The sequence below is a fragment of the Microcaecilia unicolor genome, chromosome 2 (assembly GCF_901765095.1).
Source record: "Microcaecilia unicolor chromosome 2, aMicUni1.1, whole genome shotgun sequence".
Taxonomy (NCBI): Eukaryota; Metazoa; Chordata; class Amphibia; order Gymnophiona; family Siphonopidae; genus Microcaecilia; species Microcaecilia unicolor.
In genome coordinates, this window is record NC_044032.1 from 239,961,033 (window position 1) to 239,974,765 (window position 13,733).

General features: G+C 40.7%; 1 protein-coding gene across 3 annotated transcripts in view; it reads right to left on the bottom strand.

Annotated features, from left to right (window-relative positions):
• Positions 1-13,733, bottom strand: part of KANK1 (KN motif and ankyrin repeat domains 1) — a 305,894-nt gene that overhangs the window by 19,595 nt on the left and 272,566 nt on the right. For all 3 annotated transcript variants that reach the window (XM_030193831.1, XM_030193830.1, XM_030193832.1), the window contains exon 7: positions 8,981-9,200. In XM_030193831.1, coding sequence (XP_030049691.1) covers positions 8,981-9,200 — 220 coding nt within the window. The remainder of the gene's footprint in view (positions 1-8,980; positions 9,201-13,733) is intronic.

The following is a 13,733-nucleotide window of genomic DNA, read 5'->3' on the forward strand; positions in this document are numbered from 1 at the left end:
GTGCTTACTGCTCAGTAGCAAAAAAAAAAAAAGAGAATACTGTTTTCTACTTCTGACTAATTGCTTGATGCAACACAAGGAGTCACAGAAGCCAAGTCAACACACAATGAAGTTATTTATCTGCAAATTGTGAGACATTATTTAACTCTGGTGTGAATGTTTATTTATTTATTTTTTTTATACAAGAATATTTGATTCAGTACTAACACCAGGAGCCAGAATTCACTCCCCGCTGTCCATGCTAGGGGTGAAGTTTAATGTTGGCAGTGCTGCTAGAAGAATGCATGAGACGGAGTCTTTCCAACATTCCATTGTCTTGTAGTTACCTACTGTATAGTGACATTGGCCTCTAAAAACAGCTGCGAGTTCTACTATCATACTTTTTTTTTTGGTTTGAAAGTTCAGAAAGATTTATACTTTGATCAGTTTCCAGGATTAAAGGCAGCCAGTGAGCAAGCATATAATGAAAGCAATTCAGATGGGAAAAAAAAAATAAAGAAAAAAAAAATAAATCTGAATTGGTAATGAATAAGCTCTCCAACACAGTGTCACAGATCAGTGCATTTCTGTTCTTCTGTTAGTAGAGGAGTGTGGTAGCCGTGTTAGTCCACTCTTAAGGTTATCAATAGAAATCAAACAAAATAAAACATGGAAAAGAAAATAAGATGATACCTTTTTTATTGGACATAACTTTATACATTTCTTGATTAGCTTTCGAAGGTTGCCCTTCTTCGTCAGATCGGAAATAAGCAAATGTGTTGGCAGATAGTATATATAAGAGAAACATCAAAGCATCATTTTGACAGTCTGACAGAGTGGGAGGGTGGGGGTATGTATGCTTGGGGACATCACATGTATCTGCCAACACATTTATCTGCCAACACATTTGCTTATTTCCGATCTGACGAAGAAGGGCAACCTTCGAAAGCTAATCAAGAAATGTATTAAGTTATGTCCAATAAAAAAGGTATCATCTTATTTTCTTTTCCATGTTTTATTTTGTTTGATTTCTATTGATGTTCTTCTGTTAGAATGCTTTTAAACAGTGAGTCCTATTTTTGTCCCTAATATTTATAAAACCTTTTGGAATAAAAGCAAAAAGTCTTATTATAGCTATACTCCCATGATGTTAAAAATAATTCAAGCCAACATAATTTTTTATTTGTATTTAGATATTCCAGCTCTGGCTAGGATCCAAACAGTTGTGTGCCCCCCAATGGGGTTGGACACAGGGAGCTATCTCCCATTCCCTGTACTATGTATGTTTTCAGTCTCAGCCCAGAGGCCAAGATGGGACCCTTATCCTCAGCTGATCGCTCTGTCCTGATCTAAAGTAAACAGGCTAAGAATACAGAGAGAAAGGACAGTTGATAGACATGACAAAAAAATACAAGAGATGAGAACAATCAGGGGATGGAGTGCTGAGGAGGCAGATAATGTCAGTGTCCCCATAAAGCAAGGGGCTGCTTACCTGTAATAGGTATCCTCTGTACAGGCATACAAGTGGGTGGTGTGTGGTGTAAAATAAAATGTAGGCAATACTATTTCCTCATTCACATGAAAAAAAAGGTGTGACCACTTTTATTTTATCCACCTTTGGCAGGAATTTAGGATGTGTATATAGGATTATTTTATTATGACAACACTAAGTGCAAGGTTCACATGTGACTAAGGCCTGAAGTTCAGAGATTATTGTAGCAGGAGTAACCACAGCCTGAGAGAGAGCACTTTCCAGGTCAGATATTTGAGAAATGAAGATTCCATTGACTTAAATGGAAGTTTAATGAGATGTAAAGATGACATTTAGGTCCCATGGAATGCTTCTGTACTGGTGATTTCACATGAAGAAGCCCCTTCTCCGAACAATGGAACACTGAGAAAACTGGGCTCAGTTTAGGACGTGAGAGGCCAAAATTGCACATAGACACACACTGACAGAAGATCGTCTGTAGTCTCAGAATAAAAATGGCACAGGTATTGTACTATTGTATTTACAGACCACACTGAAAATCTTTATCATTTAAAAACATAAGAACATCAGGAGGAAGGTTTCCATGCTGTCAAAGATGTTCTGAATTGCTATCAGTATTCTGAAGAAGGCAAATAAGCACTGCTCTATTTCCAAACTGTAGAGCCAGTAACCAGGCTGGGATGTAAAAGGGAGCCTCCACCCTGTATTATTGAGGTTGGAAAGGCTTGGAGCCTGCACAGAAGGAAAACGACAAGAGGAGCCAGTTCTTATAAAGACAGTATGGTGCTAAGAAAGTGTTGTGCTGGGCCTTATTTGGAATTTGTGCAAGGCATTTGCTGTTAGAGGAATGGTTGGATAAGTATAAAGGAGAGGCCAAGTCCAATCTATGGTTACAGTGATCTGGAGATGGGTGGACTGAACAGAGGGGCAGCTTTGAGTTGAAACTCCAGGAAAAAAAAATGCTGTTCTCACAATATATGCTGGCTGAGTTGCCGGACTCATCAATCAACAAGATCCATATGACTAAGTAAACAAGAAATTTACTATAGATAGCTGAAATTAAGAGTGCTGTATTGCTTCTGGGTCAATACAATTATGACGAGTCTAAGTGGGGGGGGGGGGGGGGGGGGGGGGGATGGGGAGCTTGTTCTGCAGAGCTGTGGGGAGAACTATGAGGAGTTGGGGGATATGTTGTGAAGGAGTGGGGGGGAGGGGGGTTATATGTATTGAATTCCACATGTTGGTTTGTAGTGGACATGCATTTGGGGAATGTTGCTTTAGTGCTTGTAGTAGTTGATGGGAGGGGTATTTTTATGTATTGCTACTGTATGGACTGTGTTATGTTGCTGCTGTTTTGCTCTTGTGGGATTTAAAGTGATGTACGATTATTACGATAAAATAAAATAAAGATTAAAAAAAATTATGACGAGTCTTTCTATAGATATATCAGTTGAATATAACATGTGGTGAAAATAGTATGTTGCTTACCAGGGAAAAGGGGAGAAGATGAAGTGAGCCAGTTTAAGCCTTCAGAGTCTAAAATGAAGATCTGAGATTCAGGAGGAGGGGACATATCCATCAGAGTTAAAGGTTACATTCTGAGATAGAGAATGAGTGCAGAAAGACACTAATGGGACTTTATAGGAATAGGTCACAAGCAATGTTCAGTCTATGAGATTAAAAGTTACATGACCCTTGCAGATACTCGAGTACTGAAAGCAGCACAGGTCACAGGAGGTCAGCATAACACAAAGATGTAAGCATAAGCTGTACAGACAGAACAGAGTCCTTAAGATATTAACAATCTGGGAACCATTTGTGAAGTTAAAGAACTTTGGACCAGATGCACTAAACTTAACGAGCCAGCAACATGGTTTTTAAACCAGTTCTAGCCAGTCTAGCGAGCAAGTAGTAAAATAAGACATGCACAAAAGGGTTCTCTGACCCACTTTCCTGTCATGGTAGCATCTAACGAAAACGGAATGCAAATGATCTAAAAGTTATTACAATGAGCTAATTAGTGTCCCGATCCCCGATTCTCTCTTTCTAGGGTCTCGCTCTCTCCCTCTGCTGCACAAAATGCCTGGCAATTTATTGATGGCTATTATACACGCAGCTGTCTTTGGCATGCGCAGAGCAGCCAGCATAACGCTTGGCTGCTCTGCGCATGCTCAGCTGGCCGACTGGCTTCCCCTCCTTAGGAAGGAAATCGTGTGCAAATGAGCTAACAGCGAGCAGCTCATTTGCATGCGATTTCCTTCATGCATACCCGTTTTTTACCAATTCGCTAAGGGATCGGTAAGGGAAGGGCTCTTTCCATGGAGTTAGTGCATCTGGCTCTCTGTTCTGTTTGTTTGCTATTTAGTTCCAATTCCCCAGCATGTAAGTGGCTTAGACTTCTAGCTGACTACAAATCACAAAGTATAAGCTTGTGCGGCTTCTTGGCAGAGCTGAAAGAATGCAACATATCCTTGCTTCTGGATATAGAACACTGACACCTAATTGTCCACGCATATGAGTAGAAACTGAGATAAGCAAATACACAGATGGAGGAAAATATGGATCAATTCTGGATTGTCATGGAACAGTTTTTTTGGCTTTTGTTGAGGCTCCCTGAGTCGAGTGCTAAGGTGTGCTCTCCAGTAAATGTTGGACTCATCTCTGGTTAGCATGCAGTAATGCTTCACAGGTGCAAAAGGAGGTGTCTTTTGAGCAGATTTGTTTTTGTAATCCAAAATTGTGAGAAGGTCATTTTTATTATTGAGGAAACAAACAGCAATTAAGAAGTATTTTGAACCATTGGTTTTTGCATTGATTGTGCAATTATTGTTGTCTCAAGTTGATCACTGTAACATAGTCTATTTAGGATGCTCTCAGTCACTTCTTAGGAAATTACAAACAGTTCAGAATGTAGCAAGATTAATTCTTTCTGCTCAAAGGTCTGAAAGGGTTATAAGCTCCATTGGCTACTGATTGAGGCCATGGTAATTTTTAAATTAACTATATTAATATCCAAGATTTTCTATGGACTTGCAATATATCACTACTAAAAATTCAGTGCTGAAATGCAATTTGCTTCGGTGTATTCTATAAAATGTTTTAATTTAGGCTTACTTTATAGAATAAGCCTAAATTTCCATGCAGTTTATAGAATACGCGGCCAATTACGACAAGTAAAACCTGGTGTATATTCTGATGCTTAAATTAGGCACAGCATGGGTGTATTCTATAAACTGCACAGATTTTAAAAACGTACATGAGCTGCCCATTCCAAGCCCATAACCACACCTACTTTTCAACTATGCAACCTATATTTATAAGCATCACGTTACAGAAGTGTAGCAATTAGTATGTGCAAATTCTAATTGTCAATTAGTGCTTACATTTGGTTAACATTCAATTATCAGCGCTGATAAGCTTGTTAACTAATTAAGTTATGCACATTTTTATGCAATACGATTCAATTTCCATGCAGAAGTCTCAGATCGGTATTATAGAATCCCGGGATATATGGTTAATTTTATTCAAGTATTAAATGGAGGCAGCACTTGGCTGTGACTTGGACAACTTTCTATGAATTTTTCAAAATGGATCAGAATGCAAAAGTTTTGAAGGAGGTAGACTGTCATGTCTCTGAGGAAGAGGGATAGACCCTTGAAGCTCCTTCCAGTAATCAATCATCATTTTCTAGAAACAGTGAGGGCCAAATGCACTAAACTTAACAAGCCATTAACGAGCAAGTAGTAAACCGTGGCATGCACTAAATGCTTCACCGAGCAATTTTCCGATCACGGTAGCAACTAACGAAAACGGAATGCAGATGAGCAAATTAGTACCCCAATGTGTATAAATCGTATTGTAATGAGATGCACTACTGTTTTCTGATTGCCTAACTGTGGAAAATCTAACGGGAGGTCTGTACCTCACGTTGGGGCTGCGGAGCCTCTAAAAACTTCTATAAATGTAACAAAAAAAAAAAAAATCGGGAAAAAAAAACGTCCAAGTGCTTGTCAGAGCCGTCCTTCTAAAGCGCCTAACATGGACATCCTTCACTGAAACATTAAAAAAAGAAAAAGGACGGCCCCGATGAGCAATTGGACATTTTACCCCAGATCTTTTGTGATGGGTGTTCTTCTGCGAAGATGTCCAAATAAAAAAACTATTTAGACATCCCTTTCGATTATGCCCCCCTCCAGGTCTCTCTCCGCCAATCACAGCGCATTTAGCTGTCACCGGTGTCACGTTATGCTGGCTGCTCTGTGCATGCCAAAGATGTCCAAAAAGCACGTCCCTGACGAGCACTTGTTAGAGCTGCGGGCCGGAGTGCAAGCTGCACCTGCCAGTACAGCTGGTGATCTCTGCCGCTGTGATTGGCGGAGAGAGACCTGGAGGGGGGCATAATCGAAAGGGATGTCTAAATTGTTTTTTTTATTTGGACGTCCTCGCAGAAGAACACCCATCACAAAAAATCTGGGGAAAAATGTCCAATTGTTCGTCAGGGCCATCCTTTTTTGTATGTTTCGGTGAAGGATGTCCATGTTAGGTGTCCTCGCACATCCCGATGCTGGCGGTGGTAATTTGGTGCAACTCTCACCCCCCAGAGCCGTGTGTTCCCGGGGAGGAGGGTCTGCACGGTCAGCCGCAATCCACTCCCTTCTTCCGAGAGTGGGGCGGCAGGGATCACCAGCTGTACTGGCGGCTGCAGCTTGCGCTCCGGCCTGCGGCTCTAATAAGTGTTTGTCAGGGACGTCCTTTTTGGATGTCTTTGGCATGCGCAGAGCAACCAGCATAATGCTTGGGTGCTCTGCGCATGCTCGACCGGCCGACTGTTTTCCGAGGAAATAGAGAATGCAAGTGAGCTACAACGAGCAGCTCATTTGCATTCCCTTTCCTTGATGCATGGCCGTTCCCTAACGATTCGCTATGGAATTGGTAAGGGAACAGCTCTTCCGAGGACTTTAGTGCATCTAGCCCTGCCTGTGCAGATAGGCTGCTATAACCACCAGGCATTTGGTGAATTTTCTGGAAACTGAGGGAAGGGACCTTTTACTGGCAAAAGATGGTTTGAAGGATGAAACAATAATATTTCCTGGCATTTGGGATGAAATGGTATATATGTATAGCAGTCTTGAGATTCAGGGAACAGAGCCTTTTGTCAAGCAGTGGCAGATGTACAGGTAAGTATTCATTTTTAAAATTTCTGAGGTATTCTTAGAATCCTTGATTCCTCTCCTGTAATGGAACAGATTCTGTGCATTGGCTTGCAAAAGAAGAACTTTTGTGTGGGTCTGTGATAGTTGAGACTAGGTCACGGAGTTTTCAGGGGAACTGTTGGAAATATAAGGTGGCACTCAGATTTGCAATGTTAAGTACCCAGAAATCCATTATTTCCTTCCATTCACAAATTAGAAACTGCACCCAACCCCATACAAACAGAGCAGAGTGTGTTTTGGAAAAAGGAAATGGCAGCATTTTGACGATGCAGTCAAGAGGAAGAGGGCTGTTTGTTTTGATTGCCTCTTCTCTTTGACAAGGCCTAGTACAAAAATACTGCTGTTGACCCTGTTGCAGATGCCTGAAAAAGGGGAGAAAACTTCTTTGGTAAAGGAACAGACTCTCCTAATGCTTTTCCATCTAAATGATGATGTAGACTGACTCTACAGCAAAGAGATGCAGCAAGGTGATAAATTGTCTTTAATAGTATCCATAATCTCTATAATCTTTTTGCCAAACAGCCCATCTCCAGTACAAAGTGTATTTGCCAGCCTAAAGAACCATTTAACATAAATCATTGAGATTTGATCTGAGATGCCTGGGTTGGAATGTAGTCAGTTGCCCCTGTATTTTACAAAAGGCTCTGCCAAACATGGAACCTTGATGTTGTCATTGAACATCGTTTAAATGAAGGAATATGGAAACTCTGGTAGAGGTTGTGAAACTAAGACAGGGAAGTGGTAGAACTAGAGGATACGAATTGAGGTTGCAGGGTGGTAAACTTAGGAGTAATATCAGGAAATACCTTTTCACGAAGAAAGTGGTGGATGCCCGAAATAGCCTTCCCAGTGAAGGTGGTGAGGACAAAAATGGTGACAGAATTCAAAACTGTGTAGGATAAAAACAGAGGATCCCTATAGAGCAACACGATGGAATTCAAACAAAACTTAAACTGCATGGCTGCTGATGTGTTATGATGGAGTAATAATTAAACAGCGATTCCAGTAAATGGAAAGTAAGGCCAGTGCTGGGCAGACTGTCAAGGTCTGTGTCCTGAAAAAAAGCAAAGACAGATCAGGATGGGCTGGAGTGGGCTTTGACAGCTTGCCAACTGTCATGTTTATGATGCTAAAGTTGAATCAAGAAAGAGTATAACCTTCACAGACTGACGGATGTGGCTCTGGCCACCTTGTTAAGCAGACTGGATGGATGGATTGTGCAGGTATTCATCTGTCATCATTTACTATGTTACTATGATCAGGAAGACTCATCTGCCCTTGTAACTTTAAGCGGTCAGGGTAAACCTGACAAAATATAAATAAAAACAAAAAGAACACCCTATTTCTAATTTTCTTTTTTGAAATCTGCGCTGGGGGGGGGGGGGGGTCATGGGGGATAAATGCCAGCCTCAAAAGCAAAACCCACAAGTTAGAAACTTGGGGCTGCGGAGGGAAGGACACTTCCATGCCTAACCAGAGAAAGGTCCATGGACCAGTCCCTTGGAGTAAAGCCTAGATCAATATCAAACGGATATTGGCTTGCACAGTACCCATTCTGGAGAAACGGCTTGCGCAGTACCCATTCTGCACTGTCTGCCGTTTGCACAGAAGTACTTAGATGTCCCAGGCTGAACCACTCCCTTTACTGGTGATGGCACTGAAACAGTTCAGATGATCTATCTCCCATCTGCTGGTAGGGTGATAAGGAAGAGTAATTTATGCAAAAAAAAAAAAAATCACTAAATACCCCCTACAAATTCACAATTTCACTAGCTTAGGGGCCCTTTTACTAAGGCGCGCCTAAAAATGGCCTGTGATTTTGAAGGCGCATGTACTGGATGCGCGCATATCCATTTTTCAACACACCTGCAAAAAGACCTTTTTTTTGTGGCTGAAAATGGATGTGCGGCAAAATTAAAATGGCCACGCATCCACTTTGGCCCTGAGACCTTACTGCCACCCACTGACTTAGCAGTAAGGTCTCATGCGTTAATCAGGCGGTAATCGTCAGTACACATACACTGCTGAATACTGCCCAGTTAGTGCCATGCAGTAGAAAATTGAAAATATTTCTGCTGGGTGTTTTAGATGCGTGTCGAAAATAGAATTACCACCTGGGGCACGCGGTAGCCGAGAGGTAGTTCTAATCTGACGTGCACTGGATGTACGTAGGTGCCTACGCACCTTAGTAAAAGGGCCTCTCGGTGACTTAACACCAAGCTACACAAGGTGAATCTTGCAGACTTCTTATAAACGCTAATCAAAGTTGTATCCTACAGAGAAACCTCTGACTTACTTGCATCAAGAAGCAGCCTCACAATCTCAAAGTTTGAGTGGGACACGCTGTAATGAAGAGCAGTGTTGCCATTGCCATCTGCCATATTAATAACATGCTTCAGGATGGCAGGGGAGATCTCAGTGAAGGCAGCTATGTAGTCTTCAACCATGGCGGGGACAGCTGACTTTTGACTCGACACACGAAACCACTCATGCTGGATAGTGTTCAAGTACACCTTCTGCCAGAAGAACAAACCAGGAGACACTCAGATCCACCGATGCTTAATTGCTATTGTACCATTTATTATTAGGATTTATTTACCGCCTTTTTGAAAGAATTCACTCAAGGCAGTGTACAGTAAGAGTAAATCAAATATAAGCAATAGACATTTATAGCAGTAAAAATATTTAAATAACAATACAAAGTATGGCAGAGTATACTACTTACAATGTCAACACAATATGTAATAGAACATTTTAATAGACAGAATAGGGTATAAGCAAAGATGGAACATATAGATAAGAAAGAGAATAAGAGGAATTAGAAAATAAGGTGACTAAAAACATGAGAGCAATTTTACAAAGGGGTGCCTATCTGGCATCTACTTTTCTTTACAGAGCTAATACATACATATATTTTAGGTGTAACCACTTATACCATAGCTACAGAGCTATGTAAATGCTCATGCCTGGATTACTAAACATGCGTAAGTAACTCGGGTTAATCTTTTCATAAAGGCGGTTAATAAATCCCAAGCAACAAACAAACAAACTGAGTTCCATTCATGAGTATACCCAGCTTCAAACTGCATGCCATCGCATTTAGGTGCCATTTTATAGAATAGCGTGTAGTCGGAATATTGGCATTTGTCTATGTGCACACATACACACATATATGCTGGTATTCTGGTATGGTTTTGATCAGGTCAGAATCTGTGGTTACATCAGGCTCCTGCAATTGGTTCAAATTTTTATATACTTCTGCTCAGTCTGTGTTGAGGCACCAGTTCTCAGTTTAGTTTCTTTCCTTCATTTAGTTTTATTCAAATTTTTTGTTTATGACCTACACATTTGTGATCTGAGCTGAATCTGTGCCTAATCAACCTCCTAGATAACGAAAGAAAAAGCCTTCAAAGACCTGCATCATCTGGACCTTCCATGGACATCACATCAGAAATTGCAAAGTGAAACAATCCATGATCTATGAGTTGAGACATATCTTTAACTATTTACTATCTTTCAAGATTCTGATATACGGCTATAGACAAGATTCCTCAACCCCCCTGCATTAAACTTCCTGAGGAAATTCACACGAGTCAAAAGTCATTTTTAAAATTAAGACAATTGTGATTAATTTGTTCCTATTTTTATCAACAACATTTTTAGGGTGCTGATTCAATCAGTAGTTTTAGATCCTTGGATTATTGTAATTCTTTGCATACTGAGTTACCAGTGAAACTTTTGAGGAAATTAGGCCTGGTTCAGAATACAGCCACAAGATTGATATATCTAAAATCTAGATTTGATCAGGTTACCCTTTTTGGATTCACATTGGTTACTGGTGGATTTACATATCAAATTAAAATTATGTTGTTTAGTATGTAAGGCATTATATGGAAATGTGCCTGATACTTTTCCTTCTTTAATCGGCTTGTTGAGTGGTTACTCAGGGAGTCGTATTTATAGTCATTTAATTTTACAGTTTCCATCTGTTAAAAGGTATGAACTATAAACAAATACATCAGGAGTCTTATTGCTACCCTGCGATTAAGGTTTGGAATTCATTGCCTTCATTTACTCGCATAGTTTGTCTTATGATGTTTTTAGAAAGAATGTTAAGACTTGGTCATTTGACAGTTTTCTTGAAAATTAAGTGATATGTACAGAGAGAACAAGGCTGAATGATTTTTGTATACTATGTTTTGTACGTAACCCGCTCTGAACCTGAATAAGGGATTTTTCTGCATAGCAAATCCTAGTAGCGTAGCATAGCAAATACAGTCATTTGATTTACAGTACAGAAAGCTTTTGATCTTGCAGGCCTGGTGTGATTTACTACACAAAAGATCTTTTTTTTTTCTCTTCGACCTGTGGAGGGACATACAGTCTTTAGTTCTGTGGTGCCAAAGAGTTAAAATAAATTTTTTTTTAAGGCCTGTAACGTCCCTAGTGAATTATGATTAAGTAGTATACAACACCAAGAATCAGGAGTGTGCCTTGGCCCAGTAGATCATGAAACCTCAGGGATTCCAATGGAAGCAGAAACAGAACTATAATTCCCAGTAATCAAAGAGAAGACAAAAATGTAAGAATCTAACACCTGACTAACAGTACCCAAATGATCACCTCACTGCCACACTCAAGCTAGGCATCCCCAGACCACCCTTTGGAACCACAGCCCTGGTAAATGCTATGGTTCCATGATGTCATCTGCGAACAGCACGTAGACATCTTAGGAATAACTGAAACATGACTAGATGAAACTGAGGGATTACCATTATCTGAGCTATACCCAACAGGTTTCAATATACAACATCCAATATCAAACAAGACCAGGGAGGCAGGATGGAGGAGTAGCAGTCCTGATTCAGGAGACAAACTGTGCAGAATCACAATCCATCATACAGATCATTCTGAATCCTTTTAATCCATTTGGAAGAAGGGAAACCAATCTGGATGCTTATGGTACACCAAGAATTTTGTGACATATCATCTGTGCTAGAACTCCATGATTACAGAGATGACCCTCAGTTTCTATAGGTTGGTGATCATGGAAGACTAATCTACAAATCAAAATCCCACCATAGCTATTGTAACCAGGTACCTCTCTTGTGCAGCCAAGGATAGAACAATCTCCTCCAGCCACAGGCTCCCGGCACAATGAAGAAATAGATGTCCACCAGTAACTTCAAACTTAAGGACTTTTATTCCATGCAGGTTTCTAATACACAGTTCCAACAGTCAATACAGGCTTACAGGCTCCAATCTGGGCTCTTTATCCAGTGCACAATAAACAGTAATTCAATTCCCAAGACAAACAGTTCTTTCAGTTCATCATCACAGTTCAGTCACCAAGCAGCATTTTCTACCTTCTATCTTCTTTACCTTCAGGAGAGTTCAATATTTTAGGGACTCCTTCTACCCAAGGGTTTTCCCCTGCATCAGCTTCACAGTGAATTCAATACTTTTGGGACTTCCTCTCACCCAAGGAATCTCAGCTTGCTTCAGTACTTTAGGGACCTCCCTGCCCAAGGATTCTCAGCCTGCAAATACTTTAGGGACCTCCCTGCCCAAGGGTTTTCAGCCTGCAACTCCTTCTCTCCTTCTGCTTCTCCCTCTTGAACTGAACTCCACTGAACTGAACTCCACTGCTGGGACTCCTTCCCACCTGCCTAATCAATCCCTGGCTTCAGCTACCACAACCAATCATTCTCCTTCCATTAGTTTCCTCACACCCCAAACCAGCTGATTTAAGCATTAGACTAATGAGACCAATGATGAGCTCCTGCACACAGGGTTTCCTAACTCTCTTTCTGCCTAGTGGCAGCCACTCTACACAACCTACCAGCTTACCCCCATGTCTTCCCTGATTGCAGCTAGGAGTCCAGTCCGGGTTCTTCATCTCCCCCTCTGGCTCCTTGCCTGCAATGCCTTCTGGGATTTGTATTTCAGACTGAAACTGCCTTAACCCAACTATCCTGGAGGTGACTTTATCACACTATATTCCTGAATATGATGACAGCACTAGGATTCAAATAAGTGATAAATTCTCCAACCCACAAGAAGGGTCACATACTTGATTTTGATGTCTTAAAATGGCCAAAAAAAAGTCTATGTTGCAATGTTCAAAAGGCAGAATTTGGACGTTTTACACTGCAGTTCACCCAAATAGCATGGGGAAATATGTTGGAGGTGTATTTTGGGCGGGACCAAAAATAGGACGTCTCTCAGTGATAATAGAATAGGAAGAAACGTCCAAGGCAAAAAAAAAGAATGATTTTTATTTACATCTAGACCTGCTTCAATCATGTCCAGGGTAGAAAAAGGTACCCTAATTGAGCAGCTGACCACTGGAGGGATGAAGGTATAACCCCTCCTTAATCTCCCAGTGGTTACTGACCTCCTCCAATCCACCCTAATACGTGAAAGTGACAGTGGATACCAAGCTCTATAACAGCTTCTGGTATTATGGCCATTCCTAATAGAGCAGCAAGCAAGTGTAAGGAGCAAACTAGTGGTTAGTGCAGTGGATTTTGAACAATGGGACCCAGATGTAATTCCCACATATTTCTGTACAAATATGTGAGCCCTCTTGGAACACAGAAATACCTACTGTACCTGAATTTATGAACACTATTTATACTTTTTATTTTATAGGAGTTTCTGTTAGTTCTAGTTGAGAATGATATTCATTTCGTAATTTTTTTAACTACTGTATGATTTTTTTCTTTGTTTTTTTTTTAAACATATTATGTTTATTTTTGAGGACTTGGTTTTGTAGCCGAAACACAGCCTGTGTTGGGCCCAGTGCTTGGTTCATTCAATAAAGGATTCATCACAGCCATCCTGGTCCAACTTTGTGGTCATTCCCACCATCCTTTTGTTTCCTCCCCAAGGAAAATCACATGATGTGACACCTGCCAATGAGTCTTTCCAGAGTAGCCCTTAGACTCTAGAACATACCCTCCCCCCCCCAAGAAAGGCTTTATTTAAAACAAGACTATCTCTACTTCAGGAAGAAGGCAAAAATTTGGCTCTTCTTCCAAGGCTTT